At 37.0% G+C, this 22950-nt stretch overlaps 1 protein-coding gene across 2 annotated transcripts in view; it reads left to right on the forward strand.

Annotated features, from left to right (window-relative positions):
* COPS2 (COP9 signalosome subunit 2) overlaps positions 1 to 22910 on the forward strand; it is a 36675-nt gene extending 13765 nt beyond the window's left edge. Inside the window, exons 2-13 of one of the 2 annotated variants that reach the window (XM_027768398.1) lie at positions 1929 to 2029; positions 3587 to 3664; positions 7188 to 7313; positions 9772 to 9882; positions 10000 to 10077; positions 12666 to 12840; positions 13595 to 13773; positions 13878 to 13930; positions 17638 to 17735; positions 19982 to 20064; positions 20593 to 20651; positions 22417 to 22910. In XM_027768398.1, coding sequence (XP_027624199.1) covers positions 1929 to 2029; positions 3587 to 3664; positions 7188 to 7313; positions 9772 to 9882; positions 10000 to 10077; positions 12666 to 12840; positions 13595 to 13773; positions 13878 to 13930; positions 17638 to 17735; positions 19982 to 20064; positions 20593 to 20651; positions 22417 to 22561 — 1286 coding nt within the window. In that variant the 3' untranslated portion in view covers positions 22562 to 22910. The remainder of the gene's footprint in view (positions 1 to 1928; positions 2030 to 3586; positions 3665 to 7187; positions 7314 to 9771; positions 9883 to 9999; positions 10078 to 12665; positions 12841 to 13594; positions 13774 to 13877; positions 13931 to 17637; positions 17736 to 19981; positions 20065 to 20592; positions 20652 to 22416) is intronic. The other variant, XM_027768399.1, reaches the window with a different exon arrangement.
* The last annotated feature ends 40 nt before the right edge of the window (positions 22911 to 22950 follow it).

Raw genomic sequence — 22950 nt, forward strand, 5'->3', positions numbered from 1 at the left:
TCGACCCGCGCCCGGCGTAAGTTTAAGCCACTGGATTCAGGATTCCAACCATGGTTGACTAAATGGGAGTCCAGAGACATAGCCATTACGCCAACTGCCGGTCCCGGATTTTCCATCTTAACAGCATTTACTTTCCACAGCAGAATGTGTGGGATTTTCTTCCTTTATTATTATTATTTTTTTCAGACTTTAGCTATAGGGTGTGTTTGCTTGACGAAGAGAGGGAAAATGAGAAATCATACCCCTGTGGAGATGGCCACACTGCAAACCCTTGCCCTCCATTTTCTTCTCAGGAGTTTGGGCATGCATGCACATGAGCCCAGTGTGATTTTCAAGCCACCAGGTCTGGGACTCAAACTGTAATCAGCCATTAAGAGTCCCACGCCTTAACCACCACATCACCTGCTGGTCTGTTATTTTATGATTTCCTACTCACATGTAATTATTGTACCATCTCTACGAAGGGGAAGTGCTGAGGTGATCAGGCCCAACACCCACACTGGTTCTTGTCCAATGCTCTAGATGAATTAGAGGGACAGATGAACGGAGGTTTTCTGTGGGGCTGACTGACCTTGAGGATCTGCATTCTTGGGCTCCTCTGAACTACAAAGACCATAACCAAGGTGCTGCGGATGAAACTAAGTTACTCACTGCTGTAAGTTGTATCCTGTGTACAGGCAGTTTCTTCTGTAAGCAAGCTGTTGAGAAGCAGTGAGAGCTAATAGCTGATCTCTATTAAAAGCAGTAAATGATTTCTATTAAAAGAAATCATGACCAGAGTGACTCCATCTTGACCAGAGTTGGCTCCATCTGACAGATCTGTATTCGAATTATGTGTGTGGGGCCTGTCTTTTACCAGAGACCTGCAAAATAGTGTATATTATACATTAGCCAGGTTATAGAGAAAAACATAATTGGCTTCATTAAAAGAAAAGCACAGTGACTCTCTGTGATAGGCCATTGTACTATCTACCTGTAACTGGGTCTAACTCCTAATTCATTTATCTATTTATTTGTTGTACTCTTCAAGCCATGAGATCCAGGATTTGAACCACAGTTGGCTGTGTGGGAATCTAGTGCCTTAACCACCATACCATCTGTTGAGTCCTGATTTTTTTTTTCAAAGTATTCATGCAGCACATGCCAATCAAATCAAGAATATTACAATATACATAATTTTGAACAGAGAACTTTACATTCTTATGTCTGTTAAATATTTCTTCCCTAAGCCCCTCCCAACCACCTTCTACTGTCTACCCCATTCCCTTACCACAATCTCTGGTATTTACATTTATCCTCCCTACTGTTGTCTTTGACTCTTTCAATTTATTCCGTAGAGTGCAGTCATTCAGTATGTATTGAGCAGGAATATACAGAGTTTGTCTTTCATAGTCTGGCTTACTTCACTTAGCGTTAAATCTTCTGGGTTCATTTACTTCAAATCAAATGACAGGGTCAGTCTCATTGTTCTGTATTGCTAATATAGTACTATTCCATAGTGTATATGCACCACATTTTTTCAATCCAGTCATCAATTCTTGAGTATTTAGGTTGTTCCATGTCTTAGCAACTATGAATAATGCTGTAATAAATATGACTGTGCAAGTGTCTTTCTGACTATTTCCCTATCCTTTAGGTAGATAACAAGGAATGGGTTTACTGGGTCATATGATAGTTCTATTTGTAGATTTTTGAAGAATCTCTATATTGTTTTCTATAGTGACTGTACCAATTTACATTTCCACCAACAGTATAACAGGTATCCTTTTTCACCACAGCCTCAGCAGCACTTGTAGTTCTTTATTTTCTTGATCAAAGCCATTCTTCTTGGGGTTGAGTGGTATCTCATTGTGGTTTTGATTGCATTTCCCTATGTCTGTCTATATCTTTCAACATCTCTTTCTTTCTAACACAGGAATACTCTGAAGATAGTAACTCCGAGCCAAATGTGGATTTGGAAAATCAGTACTATAATTCCAAAGCATTAAAAGAAGATGACCCAAAAGCAGCATTAAGCAGTTTCCAAAAGGTTAATATTTTTTTCAGTTGATTCTGTCTTACAGTTGGGTTTGTTCAGTTGTTTATTTTAATTTACTGCAGAGCTCATGCACTTGCCAGAGATAGAGACAGAGAGAGAGAATGAGAAAGTACCCCCAATATGAGAGAGTCATGCTCTCTCATTTCTTTCTTTGGGACTTTGGGCATGCACACACGCCTGATAATTCTTCAAGCTACCAGGTCTGGGACTCAAACATACAGTCAGTTATATGGGATTCAGCCACCTTAACATTCCACTGGCAGGCCCTAAAGTATTTTTTAATGATGTGTTAGGTCTAGTAAGTCCTCAATTATTTTGTCTTAAATATGTGATTTGAATACTTAGTGATAATCCTTGGGTTATGCAGAACGAGCAAATAGGTCTAAAGGGGTATCCCATTGATTTTCAATCATGCTATCTATGGAGCAGGATTATTGTTCTGAAAAGGTAGTATGGTTCTAGTAGAAGAACTAATGTGATTGGCAATAGTTATTGTCACTACATGTATTTTGGGGACAGATTACATGGGCGTGATTTCACTTTTTTTGGGGGGGGGAGTTGCTATAGGGTGCATGTGCTTGCCAGACAGACAGAGACAGAGACAAAAAGCGAGAAATCACCCCCCGGGGGGATGGCCACACCGCAGTCCCTTCTCCTCCATTCTCCTCTCGGGATCTTGGGCACGCATGCACACACGCCCGGTGTGAGTTTTAAGCCAACGGGTCCGGGACGTAAACCGCGGTCAACAACATGGGAGTCCAGCGACATAGCCATTACGCTAACTGCTGGTCCCAATTTCACTATTTTTTAGGTTGTTCTTACCAAAGGTTATTTAGGGAGGAAAAAGTACTGAAATTGTAGAGTATTCAAGAAGTAGTTCTTAACCTTTTGGTGAAGGATCTTCAAAAATAAGCCTTTTTGTCCTTAAGTAAACATCTTAACGCTTATTTCTCTTTTTAAAAAAGACTTTTTAAGTAACATGAGAAATGGGATTCTTGGAGAAATGATTTTCACGCATACACTGTAAAATTAATTCAAGGGACTAGCAGGTAGCACGGTGGTTAAAGGTGCTGAATTCCCACGTGGCTGACTGTGGTTCCAATCCTGGCCTGACAGCTTGCTTTCTCACTTTCTTTTGCTCTCTCTCTTGCACTCCGTCCCTGTCTGGTCAAATTAAAAATAAATAAATAAGTAAAGTTAAATAATTCTTTTTTTAAAGCATTTTTCCTTTTTTGAATTACTTTATTTAACTTTATCTATTTATCTAATCACCCCCTGGGGGATAGCCATGTCGTTATCCCTTCTCCTCTATTCTCCTCTCGGGATATTGGGCATGCATGCACACGCACCCAGAGTGAGGTTAAGCCACCAAGTCTGAGACTCAAACCCCGGTCGACTACATGGGAGTCCAGCAACAAAGCCATTATGCCAACTACTGATTCCAAATGAAATAATTTTTAAAAATTAATTCAAAACTAAGATACTATATGTCGTTAGAAAGTGATGTGTTAGTATGAAGTTATATTAATGATCTCTTCCCTTTTTTAGGTTTTGGAACTTGAAGGTGAAAAAGGAGAATGGGGATTTAAAGCACTGAAACAAATGATTAAGATTAACTTCAAGTTGGTAAGATTTGTTTTGAGGGAGTTAAACTAATGAAAACAATTTATAGGTAAAAACCTCATTGCAACAAAATGGCATTGTAGTATGATGTGCTTTTATGTTTAGTTTCCCTTGCAGTTATGACTACAGTAATACTCCTTAGTTTAAAAAGAAGCTATATAGGATTTCAAAATTTTCTGCCTAAGAAAATTTATCCTGTAGATACATGGATACTATTTGGCTACAAAAAATTAGTGACTTTTCCAAAACTATCAGTTTTTATTTTAATTAATTTATTTATAACAGTGAGAGAGTACATGTACTCATCAGAGACAGAAACAGCAATCCCTTCTCCCCCATTTCTCTATCCTGTCAGAATTTGGGGCATAATGCACCTGGTATGTTTTTCAAGCTGCCAGGACTGGGACTTGAACACAGTTAGTCATGTGGGTTCTGGCTTCCTCTAACCACTAGTCTGTGGGGGCCGGCCCTGTCTTAGAGTTTAAATTTGTTTTATTGTAAAGAATTTCTGTCCTCTGACTAGGACCAAAATCCTTAATGATATGCTTGACTCCATTCTTTCTCTCTTCACTCCACAGATAACCCATTGATAAATTCTCTAGTGGCTTTATATCCAATATATCCATTATCTGACTACTACAATTTCTATACCTGCTACCCTGGTCCTAGCCAACATCATGATCTCTCACATAGATTATTGCAGAAGCCTTTAAACTGATCTCTTTACTTCCATCCTTTCCATCCTTACCCTGCCACAGTCTGTTTTCTGCAGTAACATTACGATCCATTTAAAATGTCAGTCAGATTATGTCACTACTACAAATACTCTGTTGCTCCCCACCCTCCTTAACAAACGCAAAGTCTGTACCATGGCCTGCCAGGCCCTATATAAGTTTATCCTTCCTTTGCTGCCTTTCTCTGATCTTACTTTCTATTTGCTCCCTTATTGGTGTTCTTATTGTTGCTCAAGACATACCAAGTATACACCTATGTAGAGGCTTGTGCTTGCTGTTTCATCTGCCTCAAATGCTGTTTTCTCAGATGCCATATAATTCTTTTCCTTAAATGATTCAAATCTATTCAGAAGGTATCATATATTAAAATGACTTTACCCTGACTACCCATATGAAATAGCATCCTCCCCATTATCACTTAATTTCATCTCACCCTGATGTCTTTGTTATTTGCATTTGTCACCACTCGATCTATTTACTTATTTTATTGCTTTTCTCTGCACTACCTCTCCCCCACCTTCAATAAATTGTAAGCTCCATAAGACTAGGGCTTTGTTTCATTCATTGTTAAATTCCTAGCACCTATAATAGTGGCTGACATTTAGTAGTGATCAATTATTTTGTTAAAAACATTTGTAGATAAAATGGAACTGTCAGCGATATCATATTCTCATAGTATGCCAGTCCTCAATTTTTTTAAACTGACCAAGCAAAACTCCAGAATACAAGGTTGAAGTGAATACAGGTTGGAGTGAAGGAAAAAAGCTTAGGTTAAGAGATGAAAGGACTGGGAACCAGCAGTTGGCGTAATGGCTATGTCGCTGGACTCCCACGTAGTTGACCGTGGTTCACGTCCCAGACCCAGTGGCTTAAAACTCACGCCGGGCGCTTGTGCGTGCGTGCCCAAGATCCCGAGAGGAGAATGGAGAAGGGATTGTGGCGTGGCCATCCCCCCCGGGGGGTGATTTCTCTCTTTCTGTCTTTCTGTCTCTCTCTGTCTGGCGAGCGCATGCGCCTTATGGCAAAAACTTCCCCACAAAAAAAACAAAAAAGAGATGAAAGGACTAAGTACAGACATAAATTTTAGATCACTAAGGGTGAAACAACTTTGGAGAGGAAGATCAAGTTGCAATTCAGGTTAGTTTAGGGTAAGTACTTGAAAGGTATAGGAACTCTGGCAAATGGAAGGTTAGCTGGTAATCATCTTGACTTTTCTGACAACCCAGTGTATAGCAATGGTTTAGTTTTTTAGTCTGTTTAAATAGTATGCTACCCCTAAGATGGCGTGGCTGTTTTACCCTGAACAGAGGAAGGAAGAAAGATAATACTTAACTGCTGGAAATGTCACTGGTATCCTTTTATTTATTGAGGTGTTTCATGTTTCATGAATATTTTCACAATAGTACAAATAGTCAGGGAAGAAATAGCAACATTCACTATATCTACTATTGAGTAGATTCTTATGTGGCAGGACTTTTCTTGGCATGAGAGATCCTTTCATTTGATATTTTTTTGTAGAGCTAGCCATTGGTAGGGAGAAAAGCAACATGTAACTTATTGAAGGGCTTCCTAATGAAGGGGTAAATCTTCACGGGAGGATATAACTGATATCTTAGTAGGTGGTAACCAAGGCTTTTGAAAACTTAGATTTTTTTTTTTTTGAGAGGTTTTTGCTATAGGGTGCGTGTGCTCACCAGACAGAGACAGAGAGACAGAAAACGAGAAATCACCTCCCAGGGGAGATGGCCACACCACAATCCCTTTTCCACCATTCTCCTCTCAGGATCTTGGGCACGCACGCACACGTGCCTGGCGTGAGTTTTAAGCCACCGGGTCCGGGACTTGAACCGTGGTCGACTACATGGGAGTCCAGCATCATAGTCATTACACTAACTGCTGGATCCGAAAACTTAGACTTTTTTTTTTTTTTTTTTTTTTTTTTTTGAGAGATTTTCACTGTAGGGCGCGTGCGCTCGCCAGACAGACAGAGAGAGACATAGAGACAGAAAGCGAGAAATCACCCCCCAGGGGGCATGGTCACGCCGCAATCCCTTCTCCTCCATTCTCCTCTCGGGATCTTGGGCACGCACGCACACGCGCCCGGCGTGAGTTTTAAGCCACCGGGTCCGGGACACGAACCGCGGTCGACTACGTGGGAGTCCAGCGACATAGCCATTACGCTAACTGCTGGTTCCCGAAAACTTAGACTTTTTAAAATGTTTTTTTCTATGAATATTTTACTAGTTTTAACCATTTAAATAAATATGTGTGCAATGAAAAACAGTGTCTAAAATTTGGGAAATTTAGAAGTTATACTTGTTTCATAGGCTGACTTCATAAATTTGGTTTGTATATCTGAGTAATCTCTTCCTTTCAATTATCTTTTTTTCCCTATGAAAGAGAGTATAAGAAAAGGGAGGAGGGGCTAAGAGAGGTGGTTTTGACAGTGCTTTGCCATTTTTCTATTCTCTTGCCTCAGAATCACAGTCATGGGCCACCACATCCAGCCTGTTTAGGTTGTGCTGGGAATCAAAACCTGGGCCTCCCACACAGCACATTGCAGCAGCGCCCTCCTGCTTGTGCCACTGTAGCCAGGCCTAGTCATTGTAAATGTAAGATACAGTGTTTATGGCATTTTTGTCATGTATAGTTTCTCTTTTATAAAAATGTATTGTGAGCTATAATATATGATCTATATTTAAATTATATAGTAAGATGAACTATAATCTTAATCTTGTACATATTTTAGTACATAAATACGTATATAACAATACATTTCTCTTCCCTTACAGACAAACTTTCCAGAAATGATGAATAGATATAAACAACTATTGACCTATATTCGGAGTGCAGTCACAAGAAATTACTCTGAAAAATCCATTAATTCTATTCTTGACTATATCTCCACTTCTAAACAGGTTAGACTCCATTCTTTCCTCTTGGTACAATTGATGTGTTTATTATTTGTTCTTTAAAATAGAAAAGCCTAGAAATTCTATTTAAGTAATCATGCTAGTTATTATTGTGCTTTTTAAAAAACTACATACTATTTTCTTGAATTCAGCACTGATTATATAATATTAAAAGGTAACAACCCCAACTTCATCTCATTAAATAATGTATTCAGATACAAAAGTAATCTTAAAAAACTTTTACAGGCTTATATTAGACTCCCATATAGTGACTGTCACAGTTCCTTCTAATAAACTATATCACCGCTAGCCACTCGGGTTTTATGCTTAACACTACTCATAGGTTGCACGTGTGGATTTGATTAGATCAATCAAGAATCTCAAGAAAGGCCTGCACTCATCAGTTAGTGTTAGGCATTACTCAATAGGTGCTTAGTAAATGCTTCTACAAAGGATAGGTACATGATGAAAAAAAGGACTGATAATGAAACTGAAATGGACATTGAGGGGGATAGTGCTTTTATTATTAAATTTCTTTTTTGCAAGATAATTTTTAATGAGATCATTTATTTAGAATCATTTAAGTGACATCATCCTAAGTTATGGCTTTAGCATCAAATGTATTCTGTATATCATTTAGCATTTCTTAGAGCATTTGATATATATTTTTTTTTTTGGAGAGGTTTTTGCTATAGGGCGCGTGCACTCGCCAGACAGACAGAGAGACATAGAGACAGAAAGCGAGAAATCACACACCCCCCCCGGGGGGGGATGATCACGCTCAATCCCTTCTCCTCCATTCTCCTCTCGGGATCTTGGGCACGCACACACATGCGCCCGGTGTGAGTTTTAAGCCACCAGGTCCGGGACGCGAACCGCGGTCGACTACGGGGGAGTCCAGCGACATAGCCATTACGCTAACTGCTGGTTCCCGAGCATTTGATAAATTTTGTACTTATAGCTTAAAATGTTCACTTCAGAATCAGCCTCTCATTTCCTTTTTATCAGGTATCATTTTTATTTCTCGAGGCATTTATTTCTCCCTTTTATAGTTAAAAAGTACATATGGTAATGGGATTAAAAGCAGGTGGACATAAGTATGTGTTTAGGTTTGCTTAGGATGTTAGCATTTAATGGCACTATAATTACAAGGTTAAGTTTTGTATCACAGAATTTTTCTTAAGTGGGAAAATGTTTCCCAAGTTAAAGTGTTTCAAAATGTTTTTTGGTACACTGTTTATATGTTGTTATGGCTGGACCTTTTGGGGAGTGTGTTTAAATAATTTTAAAACTTGAAGGTTGTATGCTTCTGGTACTCTATGTAAGTTTCTTATCTTTTGAAAATAAGAATAAATATTGGGTGGGTAGCACTCTTATTCAGTATGTCATCAGTAGTCATAAACTAATAGACAGCTTTTCCTGAAAGTATCAAACTTTCCTACACCCGTGATTCTCTTACAGCCTGATCCTTTCAAGTAGAGATTTAGAGAATCAGACAGTAACAAATCTAGAAATAGGGAGAGAGGGTAAAGAGAGGAGCTAATCACAGTGCAAAACAATGATTTCCAAGAGAAAAAGGTCACACTCAAATTGATGACTTGGTGGTGATTAGACTCAGTTAAAATTGTAGTAGTCTTTTGTCTTAACTCAGCTCCAAGGTTTGCCAGTGACTCAAAAGCTGTGTAGTCTAGATAATTGATTTACTAGGTTTATAGATTTGGAGAACGGGAACTTAATATTTTTTATCAGCTTACTTAGTGTTTACCATATAATATATAACAAATAAGGGTTAAATAGTAATCATATGGTTAGTTCTATGTGCATATCATTTACTTTTTGTTAATATAAAATGAATAATTAGTTTTAGACAAGCCTGTACTATAAGAACATTCAAACTTAAGGCAATACAGTCATCCCTATGTGTCTGTGGGGGTTGGTTCCATCCCCCCCATGAATACCAAAATCCACAGATGCTTAAGTTCCCTAAATAAAAATAGCAATGTATTCACATACAGCCTATGCGTATCTTTCTATATACTTTAAATCATCAGTGGATTACTTAGACGTAATCTTAGCATCAGTTTCAAGTGAAAAGAAAAATATATCAATTTCTTTAGCATCTGTCTTTTAGGGAGCCACTTCTACCCATTTTCTAACAGTTGGTGTGACCTGGTTGCATCTGTAGGTTGGTTGAATCAGTCAATGCAGATCCCACAGATAGGAGAGCTGATGATATAGTTTATATGAGTAAATGTTTTCTGGTGTTATAAAACTAGCATAGAAACAGATTTTGACATTTGTCTTCTTGCAAATTCGGTCCGTATTTTACTTTGGTTTGTTAATTTTTTGGACTGTAGAAGATATTCAGTAAGATACAGATAGTGTATTAAATTTCAAAGATGCACTTTTAGTTTGCTCAAATTAACTTTATTAACAGGTACAAATTTGCTGTTTACAATTATAGAATTCTGATTTTTTATGTCAGATGGATTTACTGCAGGAATTTTATGAAACAACACTGGAAGCTTTGAAAGATGCTAAGAATGATAGACTATGGTTTAAAACAAACACAAAGGTAACAATTAAAATACATTTTTTTATTTTGAAGAGTGGGTGGGTGTTTTTAATAAAGTGTCCCTAAGATGTACTCCTATTCTAAACTTTTGATTTTAATAACTTTTCTTTCTTACAGCTGGGAAAATTATATTTAGAACGAGAGGAATATGGAAAGCTTCAAAAAATTTTACGCCAATTACATCAATCCTGTCAGGTAGTATTCCCCAATTTTGTTCTTAAATGTATCTTTCCTCATAATAAAAAAACATAAACTGTAATTATATTCAAAATACTGTTCAGGCATGTTTTTGTCTAAGTTTCTGCCCCAAAATAAAATTTGGAAAATTAGTTACAAAAATATTAAATTATTTTATATTGCATTTCTTCTTGTTTTAATCCTAATTTCAATCCTTATATTTTGTGGAATGAGGTACCAGATATCAGTAAAAAGGGCAGTTGTAATACTAAGAATAAACCTATACACACACACACACACACACACACACACACACACACAGAAGCAGGCAGCATATATAAGAGAGATTTTGTATCATAATTTATGAATATGAATTCCTACAGTAGCACTGCCCAATCTGAACTTCAAACAATAAAGTAGCAGTAGTTACATGTAGATATCAAGTATTTATTAGTGGTTAGTATGACAGATACCGAAGTTTTCATTTTCAGTTTAATACATTTAAATTTAAATTTGAATAGCCATGTGGTCAGGACACCACAGCTCTATTACTTCTTGACTCTAATTTTATATTGCCTTTTTTGTTTTGATCAAATAAATCATTTTATATTAGTTTAAGTTTTATGTAGAAATATTGTTTTAATTATTTTTAATGCCATGTGCTATTATTTTAATAATATACGTGTCATCTCTGAGAGTAGGGAAAACAGGAAGCCATTCTAAATTAATCACTGCAGATAATTTCATTGAACAATTTTGCCATATAAAGCACATCAGTCAATTATGAATTGTTTTTTTCTCTATGTATTCTTAAGGAAGTTTAGTCTAATTCATAAACAACTGTTGGTTCACTTTAGTGAGATAGAAATGATAAAGAAAAAAAAAAAGAAATGATAAAGGAGCAATTAATGAATGGAAGAGAGTGTTTGAGTATGTATATAAGGAATATTAAATTAAAAAAAAAAATACTCCAGCCAAGTGTCATGGAGGTTAAGGTGGCTAAATTCCACACACCCAATAGTGTGGTTCGAGTCCAGGACCCAGCAGTTTGAAAAGCACCCTGGGCATGTGTGCATGCCCAAAATCCCAAGAAGAGAATGAAGGAAAGGTGTGCCAGCATGGTCATCCCCCCTGGGGGATACTTTCTCACTTTCTCTCTCTCTCTCTCTCTGACTCTCTGACTTTCTTCAGTGAGTATACACACCCCATAGCAAATTTAAAACAAAACAAAAAAGCAAATAAACAAACCCTCTGGAGAAGTTTTGCTTGTTTACTCTAGGAACTTTAGAAAAATACTAGCTGGGTTGTAAGTAGCATTCTAGAACTTTTTTTGTTTGGGTTTTTTGAGAGGTGTTACTATAGGGCACATGCACTTGCCAGAAAGATAGAGAGAAAGAAAGAGAGCAATCCCTTCCCAGGAGGGATGGCCATGCCATAATCCCTTCTCCTCTCAGAATCTTGGGCATACGCACTCGGGCCTGGTGTGAGTTTAAGCTGCTACATCCAGGAGTCAAACCATGGTTGACTATGTGGGAGTCCAGTGACATAACCATTATGCCACCTGCTGGTCCCAACATTCTAGAGCTTTTAAAAGACTAATGTAAAGACTCAAACTGTAAAACTACTTGAGGAACATGCAAAAGAAATACTTCAAGATATTGGAGTAGGCAAAGATTTCTTAAGTCAGATCTTTAAAGCACAATGAACACCAATGACAAATAAGTAGGATTACATCAAGATAAAAAGTGTCTGCTTAGCAAAGGAAACAATAGAGTAAAGAGACAACTCACAGAATGGGAGAAACTATATACTATACTTACGATAAGGGATTAAAAAACAATAATCCATTCATTTGTACTTCCATCCATAATTCCATCAAAACATTATTGTTTTGATGGAATTATGTTCAGACAGGTATACCGATAATATGGATGTACAAATTTTGTGTGTCATATATTTTACTCTAATTGCGATTCATTAGTGAATAATCAGAACTTTAAATTGGGAGACCCAATAAACAATAACTGGGCAAGTTAAGCTCAAATGTCATCTTTGTGGAAGAAACTTCTATGACTACTTTGAGATCCCCTAGGAGAGTTAGTCCCTTTTTCTTCCATTTTTCTATATTCTTAATTTATACTTGAGCTAGAATCATTATTTATATTGTAATTTATCTGTTAACAAATGAATCTTTTTCTAGATTGTGGACTTTGAGAACAGGAACCTTGACTAAACTTTGTTTTTCCAGTATTTGGCACATGGAAAGCACTCAGAAAGTGATTTTTGATTGAAAAAAGGAGATTTAAGTTGTTGGGAAGATTTGAAGAAAACCATAAATACTCTAATAAAAATATTAAAACATTTTATACATACAAAAAAAACCTTGGACCACTTTTTCTGCATCTAATAACTAGAAAGTATAATAGGTTTCTATTTGGCTATTTAAGAATTACTCTTAGTATTCTACTTCCCAGTTAATATTGGTAGTAAACTTTTACACAGATATAGGATTTTAAGCATATAAATTTTCCAGGCTAACTCAAATAAAAATTACTAGGTTACCTCTGAATTCTATCTTGACTAAAGTTAAATATTTGCTTTCCTAGACTGATGATGGGGAAGATGACCTGAAAAAAGGTACACAATTGTTAGAAATATATGCTTTGGAAATTCAAATGTACACAGCACAGAAAAATAACAAGAAACTTAAAGCACTCTATGAACAGTCACTTCACATCAAGTCTGCCATCCCTCATCCGCTGATCATGGGAGTCATCAGAGGCAAGTTTGGTTTGGAGAGAGTGGGTGGTGATGTGGGAAGATAGTAAGGTGTCATTGCATTTGATAAAAGGACTCTGAAGGTTATTTCTGTTTTACTGAAAATAAATGGAAAGTATTGGAGTGAATGAAATGGTCTAGTCTTAGAAAGAGAGATGCATTCTTGTCTTATAAAATTTATATCAATAAAGATATTGGGAACCAGCAGTTAACGTAATGGCTATGTTGCTGGACTCCCACGTAGTCGACTGCGGTTCGCATCCCAGACCCGGTGGCTTAAAACTCACGCCAGGCGCGTGTGCGTGCATGCCCAAGATCCCGAGAGGAGAATGGAGGAGAAGGAATTGCGGCGTGACCATCCCCCCTGGGGGGTGATTTCTCACTTTCTGTCTCTATGTCTCTCTCTGTCTGTCTGGCAAGCGCACGCACCCTATAGTGAAAACCTCAAAAAAAAAAAAAAAAAGATATTAATAGAAAATTTACTTATTAGCGGTTCTGTTCCTTGATTATAGTAATATATTCATCTTTCTACTTCATCTGAGGATAAAAATTTGCAAATGCTTGTTTGGCTGTTGTTAAATGAAGAGCTTGCTTTTTAGAATTAAAAGTATGTACCTTGGGGCTGGTTCTACTCAGGTTGCAGAATTAAAATATTGAAAGCCAGTAAAATAATTTTCATTCGATTATAATAAAGTTGTCAGTATTCTTATTACCAAGCTGAAAATGTTCTCTCTTTTTTGTGTTTTATTCTTTACAGAATGTGGGGGTAAAATGCACTTGAGAGAAGGTGAATTTGAAAAGGCACACACTGATTTTTTTGAAGCTTTCAAGAATTATGATGAATCAGGAAGTCCTAGACGAACCACTTGCTTAAAATATTTGGTCTTAGCAAATATGCTAATGAAATCGGGAATAAATCCATTTGACTCACAGGAGGTGCGTGTGTTTTCATTGTTAATTTCTCTTACCTGCTCCTTTTTGTGGGAATAAATGTTCTTTCTTGGCATTTATATGTAGTTAATTTTTTTTATTATGTTTAGGCCAAACCATACAAGAATGATCCAGAAATTCTTGCAATGACAAATCTAGTAAGGTAAGATTTTATATTTTGATTAAGGTAAATTTCTTTAAATCTGTTTATAGAAGAAAAAAAGAGAAAACTTTACAGAATTTAGTTAATACTCAACATTGTTCTTTTGTAATTTTGTTTGGCATATGAAAGCATGTACGATTTTTATCTCTTGAAGTCAGTTGCTTTACTCTGTTAGTCACAAGATTTTATAAAGAATCTTTATTATATAAAGTTTTTTTAAAATTACCCATGTGTTTATGTATATGTATCTGTTCTTTTTTTTTGGTAGAAAACTGCATGCCTTAAACATTATTTCACAACGTTTACTGCTTCTGCCTACTTTAATCCAAAATGAAATTATGAATTGATCCAAGATGAGTTAAGAATTTTTGTTGAGATAAAACTACATGGATATATTTTCTTTGCTCATAGATTTTCTCAATGAGAAGGTGAAATTTATCACTTAAAAGTTTACCCTAGATAATTTTCTGAGCTAGACTGTGAAGAGGCAGGGGCGTCACACTGGTTAAGAGGCCTAAAGTTTTAGTGACTATTTCTATGAAGATGTAAACGATGATGATTAGCCACTGAATAACCTGCCATAATCAATATTGAAACAAAATTATAGGAGATAAGACCAAACAAAAACTATAGAAAAAGGCCCATATGTGCAAAAGAAGTTCATGAGGAACAGAAGCTTTCCTCAGCCTTAAGAATTAATGGAGCTCTAGGCTTTTCTTACACTTTATTATTTTTTTTTTTCCCCAAAGCGAAGTGTAAGAAACTTGCTAAGTTTTGCGAGTCCTTGTAGATTATACAGCTGACTTACCAAGTCTGTAAAAACTTCATTGGGGACTTGGGGCATGTTTTTTTGCAGGTATTTGTAGATAATTTAGATGACCTGACATTCTCCTATTAATCTTTTTTCATTAAAAAACAAAAACAAAAACAAAACTATTAGACCATCTCTCTTCGTTTTGTTTTTAATTTTTCTCTTTATTCATGGCAGAACACATAAATTTGCACATGAGGATGAGAGAGGTAAATGAGCACCCTCTGTGGGGTCTGGTAACACTGTAATCCCTTCCTCTAGTCCTCTAGTCTATCAGATCATGGATGTCCACACATGTGCCCAGCATGTTTCAGGGTAGCTGGGCTAGGGGCTTAACCTGTGGTCACTGTGTAGGTAGCAGCTTCCCTTGTGTAATGTCGCATTCATAGGTGCATCACAGAGCCCTGTTTTTTGCTGTAGGGCACATGTGCTGAACAGAAAGAGAGAAATCACCCCCTATGGAGGGATAGACACACCTCAATCCCTTCTCTTCCATTCTACTCCTGGGATTTGGGGCATGCACACACATATTCCAGACATGAGTTTCAAGCCGCCAAGTTTGGGACTTTCAACTTCATTCCTGAACTTCGGTTGGCCACAGGGAAGTCCAGTATCTTAACCACCATGCCACTTGCTGGCCCCTGGGCTGTATACTTTAAATCACTTATGAGGAGACGTCAAACATTTGTGGAAAAATGGAATTAAAATATAAGTTTATTTTGAAATAAAATAACTTGAAATCCATGCATATTTTTTCACACGACAAATTTTCCATGAGCTTTTTGAAGACTCCTTTTTACGTATAAACTTTATACGCTTAGAAAACATAGCTTGTTTCATGATACTGATTTCCTGTGTAAAATCTTCTCATTTACTTTTTTTTTTTTTAAGCCTTATTTTTATAGCTGTGAAAAATAGGAGTTAGTTTTTTTTAGGGGGAATAGGAATAGTTAAGGGTATAATAATCTCTAAATTACCACATAAGAAAACAGCTTCTTTAGTTTATTTTAAAATTTTATTTAGCTATTTTAATTATGAAAGCAGACCTTGGGGTGGCTCCATGATAGCTTGGTGCTTGGGGCCAAATGGGATATGGCTGACTGCAGTTTGAGTCCTGAACCCAGTGGCTTGAGGAACATGCCAGGCACATGTGCGTGCGTGCTCCAAATTCCAAAACAAAGGAGAGATGGAGGAAAAGGGATTGTAGCACATCCATTCACCATTAAAAGAGGTGCTGTCTCGTCTCTTTCCTCTTTTTCCTCTCTGGTGAGCACACATATCCTCTAGCACCAAAAAAGGAGATTTCTCCATTCTCATTTCAGTTTATTTAATCTGTGCTTATTAACTAAGAGCTGATTTGTTTAGAAGTTAACTTCCTGTTACTTTTTAAAAATTGTTTATAATGCTAAATTGCTAAGCAGTGATTTAAACTTTTGAAACTTTAAAAATAGAGATTGAATTTCCTTTATGTGAAACGCTTAGGACCAGAAGTGTTTCTGGTTTTGGATTCTTTTAGATTTTGGAATATTTGCATATACATAATGAGATATCCTGGAGATGGATAAACACTACGTTTATAAACACCACGTTTAAACACTAAATTTATTAATGTTTTATATACACTTTATACACAAAGCCTAAAGGTAATTGTATGAGATATTTTTGTATTACAGTGCAAACCACAGTCGACTACATGGGAGTCCAGCGACATAGCCATTACACTAATTGCTGGTCCCTCAGAAATTTATTTTTAATAGTAAATCTTGACCCATACTCGTGGCTCATGGTATCACATCTTGTATAAGAATAAAAAGATAAAAATTTAAATAGTAGAATGTATCTCACAGTTAAAATATAAAATATGCGTGTGCACAAATGTTTTTACTATTTGAATGTGTCCTTCTATAGTATGTTACAATAATGTATTTGAGGCAGGTAAGAAAGTAATGCTTCCTAATTTTATCTTCCTAGTCAGTTGCCAGCAGACTAGAGGAAAATAATTCCCGTTGAAGCACTTGAATCACCTGTCCCTTACATGAAGTTACATTGCGACCCAACAGATGGAAGCACAGCAGAGGGCGTGCAGAATGGCTGATGATATGTCTAACATATAAAGCAGACAGTGGTGCCATATCCAGAAGGTTGGCTTCTTCCTTCTCAGCACCTTCAACAATCTTAATAATGTCTTACAGAATTATTTCAAGATACTAGTTTCCTCAGAGAACTCTGAACATAAATCAGCCTTTGGCCTTCTGCAGTAGGGAATTCCATCACTCTCCTTTGTATGTGTGCCCATTTGGCACTGAATATCTGCTACCAATATTTCTGTTTTGTAGTCAGTGGAATTTTAAGGCTAGAGACTTCAGAATCAAATGTTCCTTTGGAAAAGTTTTGGCAGTTGCTGGTAGCTTACTAGGCGATAAAAATTAGGAAGCTACATTTTCTGAATAACCTTCAGAGAGGATCTCTTTAAAAGATAAGGCCAAATTAACATGTAGTATGCATGAAACCTAACTTCTTTCATTAAGAACCATCAGGGATTAAATACACAGGGATTAAATGCACAATTTAATTCATACACATCAAGCGTTAAATAGTTGTTAAATATTTTCATTTCAACTTCTAACACAAGTTTTGAGATGATTTTAATACTATGTTTAAATATAGCATATAGCCTAAAAAGATTGATTTATTCTTTCCTTTAAAAAACTAAAGCCATTAAGAAGGAAATTTGTTTTTTTGGCAGAAGATGTATGTGTGTTTAATTCTTATTTCCATGACAGAAACTATAATGTAATTTAGATTTTTGTATTTGAAAACTGAGAAACAGGTGCTTTGGATTATCTGATTTAATACTTCATGTTTGATAAAATTTACACCTTTTTTTTTCTACTAGTGCCTATCAGAATAATGACATCACTGAATTTGAAAAGATTCTGAAAACAAATCACAGCAACATCATGGACGATCCCTTCATAAGAGAACACATTGAAGGTATGTTATTTCTACTAACTGAATTCTGTTACTTTCTTTGCCATTGTCAAGTAAGTGCTTATTAATGGAGCTATATGGAATTAAGCTATTTTTCTGTTTATTGCAAAGTACAGAAATGTTTCTAAATGCTCTTGTGCAGTAGGATATTCCCTAAAAGGATAAAGAAACGTTCTAAAGAAATCAGTAACCAATTTCATGTTAGTACAATCAGCTTTTTAAATAATGTCAGTTTTGTTTAAGGTGGCTGTCTCTTAGGTTCAAAGTTAATTTTTAGGGTTTATTTTTTAACAAACTACAAAAGCTTTGAAAATATCCTCCTGTAGATAATGCTAAATGATTACTATGAAAGGTATTGGGAAAGTGTTATGCTGGTAAGTGAATAAGATTTTAATAAGTTCTGTTGAATTACCAAAGACAAAAATCATCCCTTTGTTCTAGGGCTTCTTTTATAGTGCGCCCACCTATTGTAGAGCTATTTGAGAGTCTTTAATTGGCCATTTGGAATAAATCACTCAAATACCTAATGTATCAGGAAAATCCAAACAATGTTTCACAAGTTATGTACTTTTTTCCCCCCCGCTTCCCTTTCTCTTTCATTCAGCAGACTCTCTTACCCACTTTTTTTTGGTTTTTGTTTTGTTTGTTTGTTTTTTTCTGTAAGAGAGACAAACAGTACTCATGGGTCTTGATGCCATGATCCACACTTATCATCAGTCAACCCAGGATCATAGGCATTTATGTGCCTAGTGTATTCAGGGAAGCATGAACAGGAAACCTTCCCTTCTCTGCGCCACCATCTGGCTCCCACTCAACAAAATTCTTTTTTAGAGAGAGAGAGATTTTTGCTATAGGGCACATGAGGTTGCCAGAGAGACAGAAAGCGAAAAATCATCCCCCTGGGGGGAAGGCCACACCGCAGTCCCTTCGCTGTTCTCCTCTCAGGATCTTGTGTATGCATGCACACTTACCAGGCGTGAGTTTTAAGCAGCTGGATCTGGGACTCGAACTGTAGTCAACCATGTGGGAGTCAAGCAACGTAACCATTATGCCATCTGCTGGTCCCTCAACATTTTTAAAGTTCTATGAATTTCAAGTGATACTGTATCTGTAGATATAGAAGCAAGTAGGAATATTTTTTTTGAACTCTAATCTAGTTTTTATTTTCGTTTTGTTTGGTATGGAGCATATGTGCTCACCAGAGAAAGTGAGAAATTATCTCCCATGGTGAATGGCCATGCCATACTCCTTTCTCCTTCATTCTCTCAAAATTTTGGACATGAAAAAAAACATATGTGTAGAGTGATTTTCAAGCCTCTAGGTTCAGGACTTGAACCATGCAATCAGCCATGTAAGATCCAACTGCCTTAACCACCATGCCACCTGGCTGATCTCAATCCCTTTTTTTTTTTTTTTAACTAGGGCATGTGGGGATCAGCAGGTGGCATGGTGTTTAAAGGTGCTGGACTCCACAGAGTTGACCGCAGTTCAAGTCCTGGACTTTCCCTCCCTCCTTCCCTCTCTGGTCAAATTGAAATAAGTAAATAAATAAAGTTAAAATAATTATTTAAAAAAAAAAACTAGGGCATGTGTCTTATGTGAGACAGAGAGAGAGAGAAAGTGAGAAATCAGTCTCCAATGGAGACAAACACAACACAATCCAGTCTCTAAGATTTTGGGCATGTGTGCACATACATGCACCCAGTGTGATTCTCAAGCCTCCAAGTCTGGATTCAAACTGTACAGCTGCCAACGTGGGATCCAGCCACCTTAACCTCCAAGCTACCTGCTGGCTCTGCCCCAATCTAGTTTTTAAAAGTTATGAAGACAGTTTTATGGGAAGAAACTGGGGAGGCTAAAAAGCATTATATAGGGCCAGCACCTGTCACAATGGTTAAACACTGCATCAGGAGCTGGGTTCTACCTGGCCACCCACAGTTCAAATTCCTGTAATAGTGGGATTCGTAACTGTTAAAGAAATGATGGGCAGTGAAACATTATTGAGAGACAAGAGAATCTTTTAGTAAGATGACAACTAAGTGAAATCAGGGAAGTGAGAATAAATTATGAGAGAGGTAGTCTCTAATCATACTGTGTATCTGTATTTTTAGCTCTAAACCCTTTTTGTCCTTTCTGGCAAGTATTTTGAGAAGATAAATGATAATTAATGTCATGTATACATAATGATTCATAAAGATGTAACTGTTAAATACAAATGTATGATTTTAATTTTTGACTTTTTTTTTCAGAACTTTTGCGAAACATCAGAACACAAGTGCTCATAAAATTAATTAAGCCTTACACAAGAATACATATTCCTTTTATTTCTAAGGTATTTATATTTGTAGATTTTAACTGATGTTTATGTTTATACTTATAAATATAATACAGCTATCTTTCATTAAAAATAACTTATAACATTCTTAATGTGATATTATAATTAAGCATAACTTAAAGACTTTACTTTTAACTTTTAATGTGAATTTTTCTGTTTTCTTGGTATGAATTGAGTTAATAGAAAAGAACTTGAACATTGTTACAGAGAGACTGGGGAGCCAGCCCTGTGCAGTGATTAAGTGCTGTGCACTGGGAGCTGGCTTCTGTGTGGTTTGGATTCCCACACTGGCCAGGCACGTGTGCATGTGTGCCCCAAATCCAAAGGTTGCCTCAGAGAACATTGATGAAGTATCAGCCTCACCCACAATAAAGTTGTCATAGAAGTATGCTTCAGAATTTGCAAAGTTAAATCTCAGTCAGACTTGTGTCCTTAGATATTTTGAAGTGATAATGAAATTAATGTAAAATCACAAATTCTTTAAAAATGTTAATTAGAAGAATTATAATGAGTCTTTTGTCTTAGGAGTTAAACATAGATGTAGCTGATGTGGAGAGCTTGCTGGTGCAGTGCATATTGGATAAGTAAGTACTTTGCTTTTTTTGTCACAAAATGTTTGGGACTGTAAATTTTGAATAGTGGTGACAAAGGTAGCAAGCAACTGAATCCTTGATTCTTCATAAAACTCACCCTCTGGCTATGATTTTCTATTAAAAGAGATGTATATGTATGTGTGATAGTTTTTGAGAAATGAATAGGCATATTAAACACATGATTTCTGAAAAAATGTTCTCATGTTTTTACAGGATTTCTCATTTAGTTTATGAGCTATGTACAGCTAAAGAATTATTTAATCAATACTATTTTTTTAAATGTTTTTCAATGTAGCATTACATGGTACATGGCATCTTTCTTAAAAGTATTATAGTATGTGGGGAACCAGCAGTTAGTGTAATGGCTGTGTCACTGGACTCCCATGTAGTCGACCACGGTTCGCGTCCCGGACCCGGTGGCTTAAAACTCACGCCAGGCGCGTGTGCGTGCATGCCCAAGATCCCGAGAGGAGAATGGAGGAGAAGGGATTGCGGCATGACCATCCCCTCTGAGGGGTGATTTCTCGCTTTCTGTCTCTATGTCTCTCTCTCTGCCTGTCTGGCGAGCACACACGCCCTATAGCGAAAACCTCTCCAAAAAAAAAAAAGTATTAGAGTATGTGAGTAAACCTATAATTATTTCAAGATGACAAAAAAAAAAAGTATTATAGTATGCAGGAAGCAGTTAACATAACAGCTGTGTCGCTGGACTCCCATGTAGTCGAGCGCGGTTCATGTCCCCTACCCAGTGGCCTAAAATCACGCCGGATGCGTGTGCATGCCTGCCCAAGATCCCAAGAGGAGAATGGATTGCAGCGTGGCTTGGGGGGTGATTTCTCGCTTTCTGTCTCTCTGTCTCTCTTGTCTTTCTGACAAGTGCACACGCCCTATAGCAATAGCAAAAAACAAAAAACTTCTCAAAAAAAAAAAGGTATTATAGTATGTTAGGTGGCATGGTGATTGGAGCACCTGGAGCTCACATAGCCGATTGCGTGCTTCAAGTCCTAGACCCAGCAGCTTAAAAGGCATGCCAGGTACATGTGTGCACATGCTCCAGGTCCCGAGAGAAGAATGGAAAAGGGATTACATGGCCATCCCTTCTGAGGGATACTTTCTCACTTTCCTGTCCCATGAGTGCACATGCCCTACAGCAAAAAAAAAAAAAAAAAAAGTATTATGTTGTTTAAAGCTTCACAGATAACATTTACTCATAATTAATTAGGTAAGTCTGTGCTCAGTGGTTTTTTATTGTTTGTGTTTCTGTTGTTGTTTGTGTGTGTTTTGTGGTGGGGGGTGGGGGGTGGTTTGCTATAGCGCCCATCTGTTCCCCAGAGAAACAAAAAGAGAAAAATCAAAGGGGATGGGGGGATGGGGGGTGGGGATAGCCATGCTGCGATTGCCTCTCTTCTATTCTCAGCCCAGGATCTTGAGCACATATGGACACACATCCTGCGTGAATTTGAATCCACAGGGTCTGGAACTTGAACCATGGTCAGCCATGAGGGAGTTCAGCAATGTAACCACTACACCATCTGCTGGCTCCCTGGTGGTTCTTTTAAGATGAAACTGATAAAACATTGCTTAAATCTGGTTTCTGTCTAGAGTTTGAATATGACAGTGTTGTAACTAACACCAGACTCATTCATTTAATGTAGACAGCAGGTTTTTTCTTTTGTGACTATTTTATGAAACATTAGTTCAGAAACTATAGCGAGTGAAAATGATTCGTAAACATATTTTATTTATTTATTTCCAGCACTATTCATGGACGAATTGATCAAGTCAACCAACTCCTTGAACTAGATCATCAGAAGAGGGGTGGTGCACGATATACTGCACTAGATAAATGGACCAATCAACTAAATTCTCTCAACCAGGCTGTAGTCAGTAAACTGGCTTAACGGAGAACAAGCTTTTACAGACGTACTTAAGGCAACAGTGCAGAGATGTAATCCTTAAAAGAACTGGGAATGGCAAAACTACTGTCGGTTGATGTGTCCTGAAAATTATTGGAGTTATGGCAGAAGTGCTTTTTTGATCAACTGGTTTGTGTTTTGCTGCTGCATTTATCCCAAGAAAAACAGCTTTAATCTCCAGAAGAAAACCAAAATATCATGGGATTTATGCTGTATTGACATCTTGCCCTAAACACACAACATCATAGTAATTTGTCATGGGCAACATGACCAGAGAGAAGATTTTTGTCATGATTTTAAATACACTGACACGCTACTGTTGGTTAAATTTAAACATGTTTTACCTCCAGAAATTCTCTCACAAATAACCTGCA

Source organism: Tupaia chinensis, unplaced genomic scaffold, assembly GCF_000334495.1.
Source record: "Tupaia chinensis unplaced genomic scaffold, TupChi_1.0 Scaffold146140_1, whole genome shotgun sequence".
NCBI classification, from domain to species: Eukaryota; Metazoa; Chordata; class Mammalia; order Scandentia; family Tupaiidae; genus Tupaia; species Tupaia belangeri.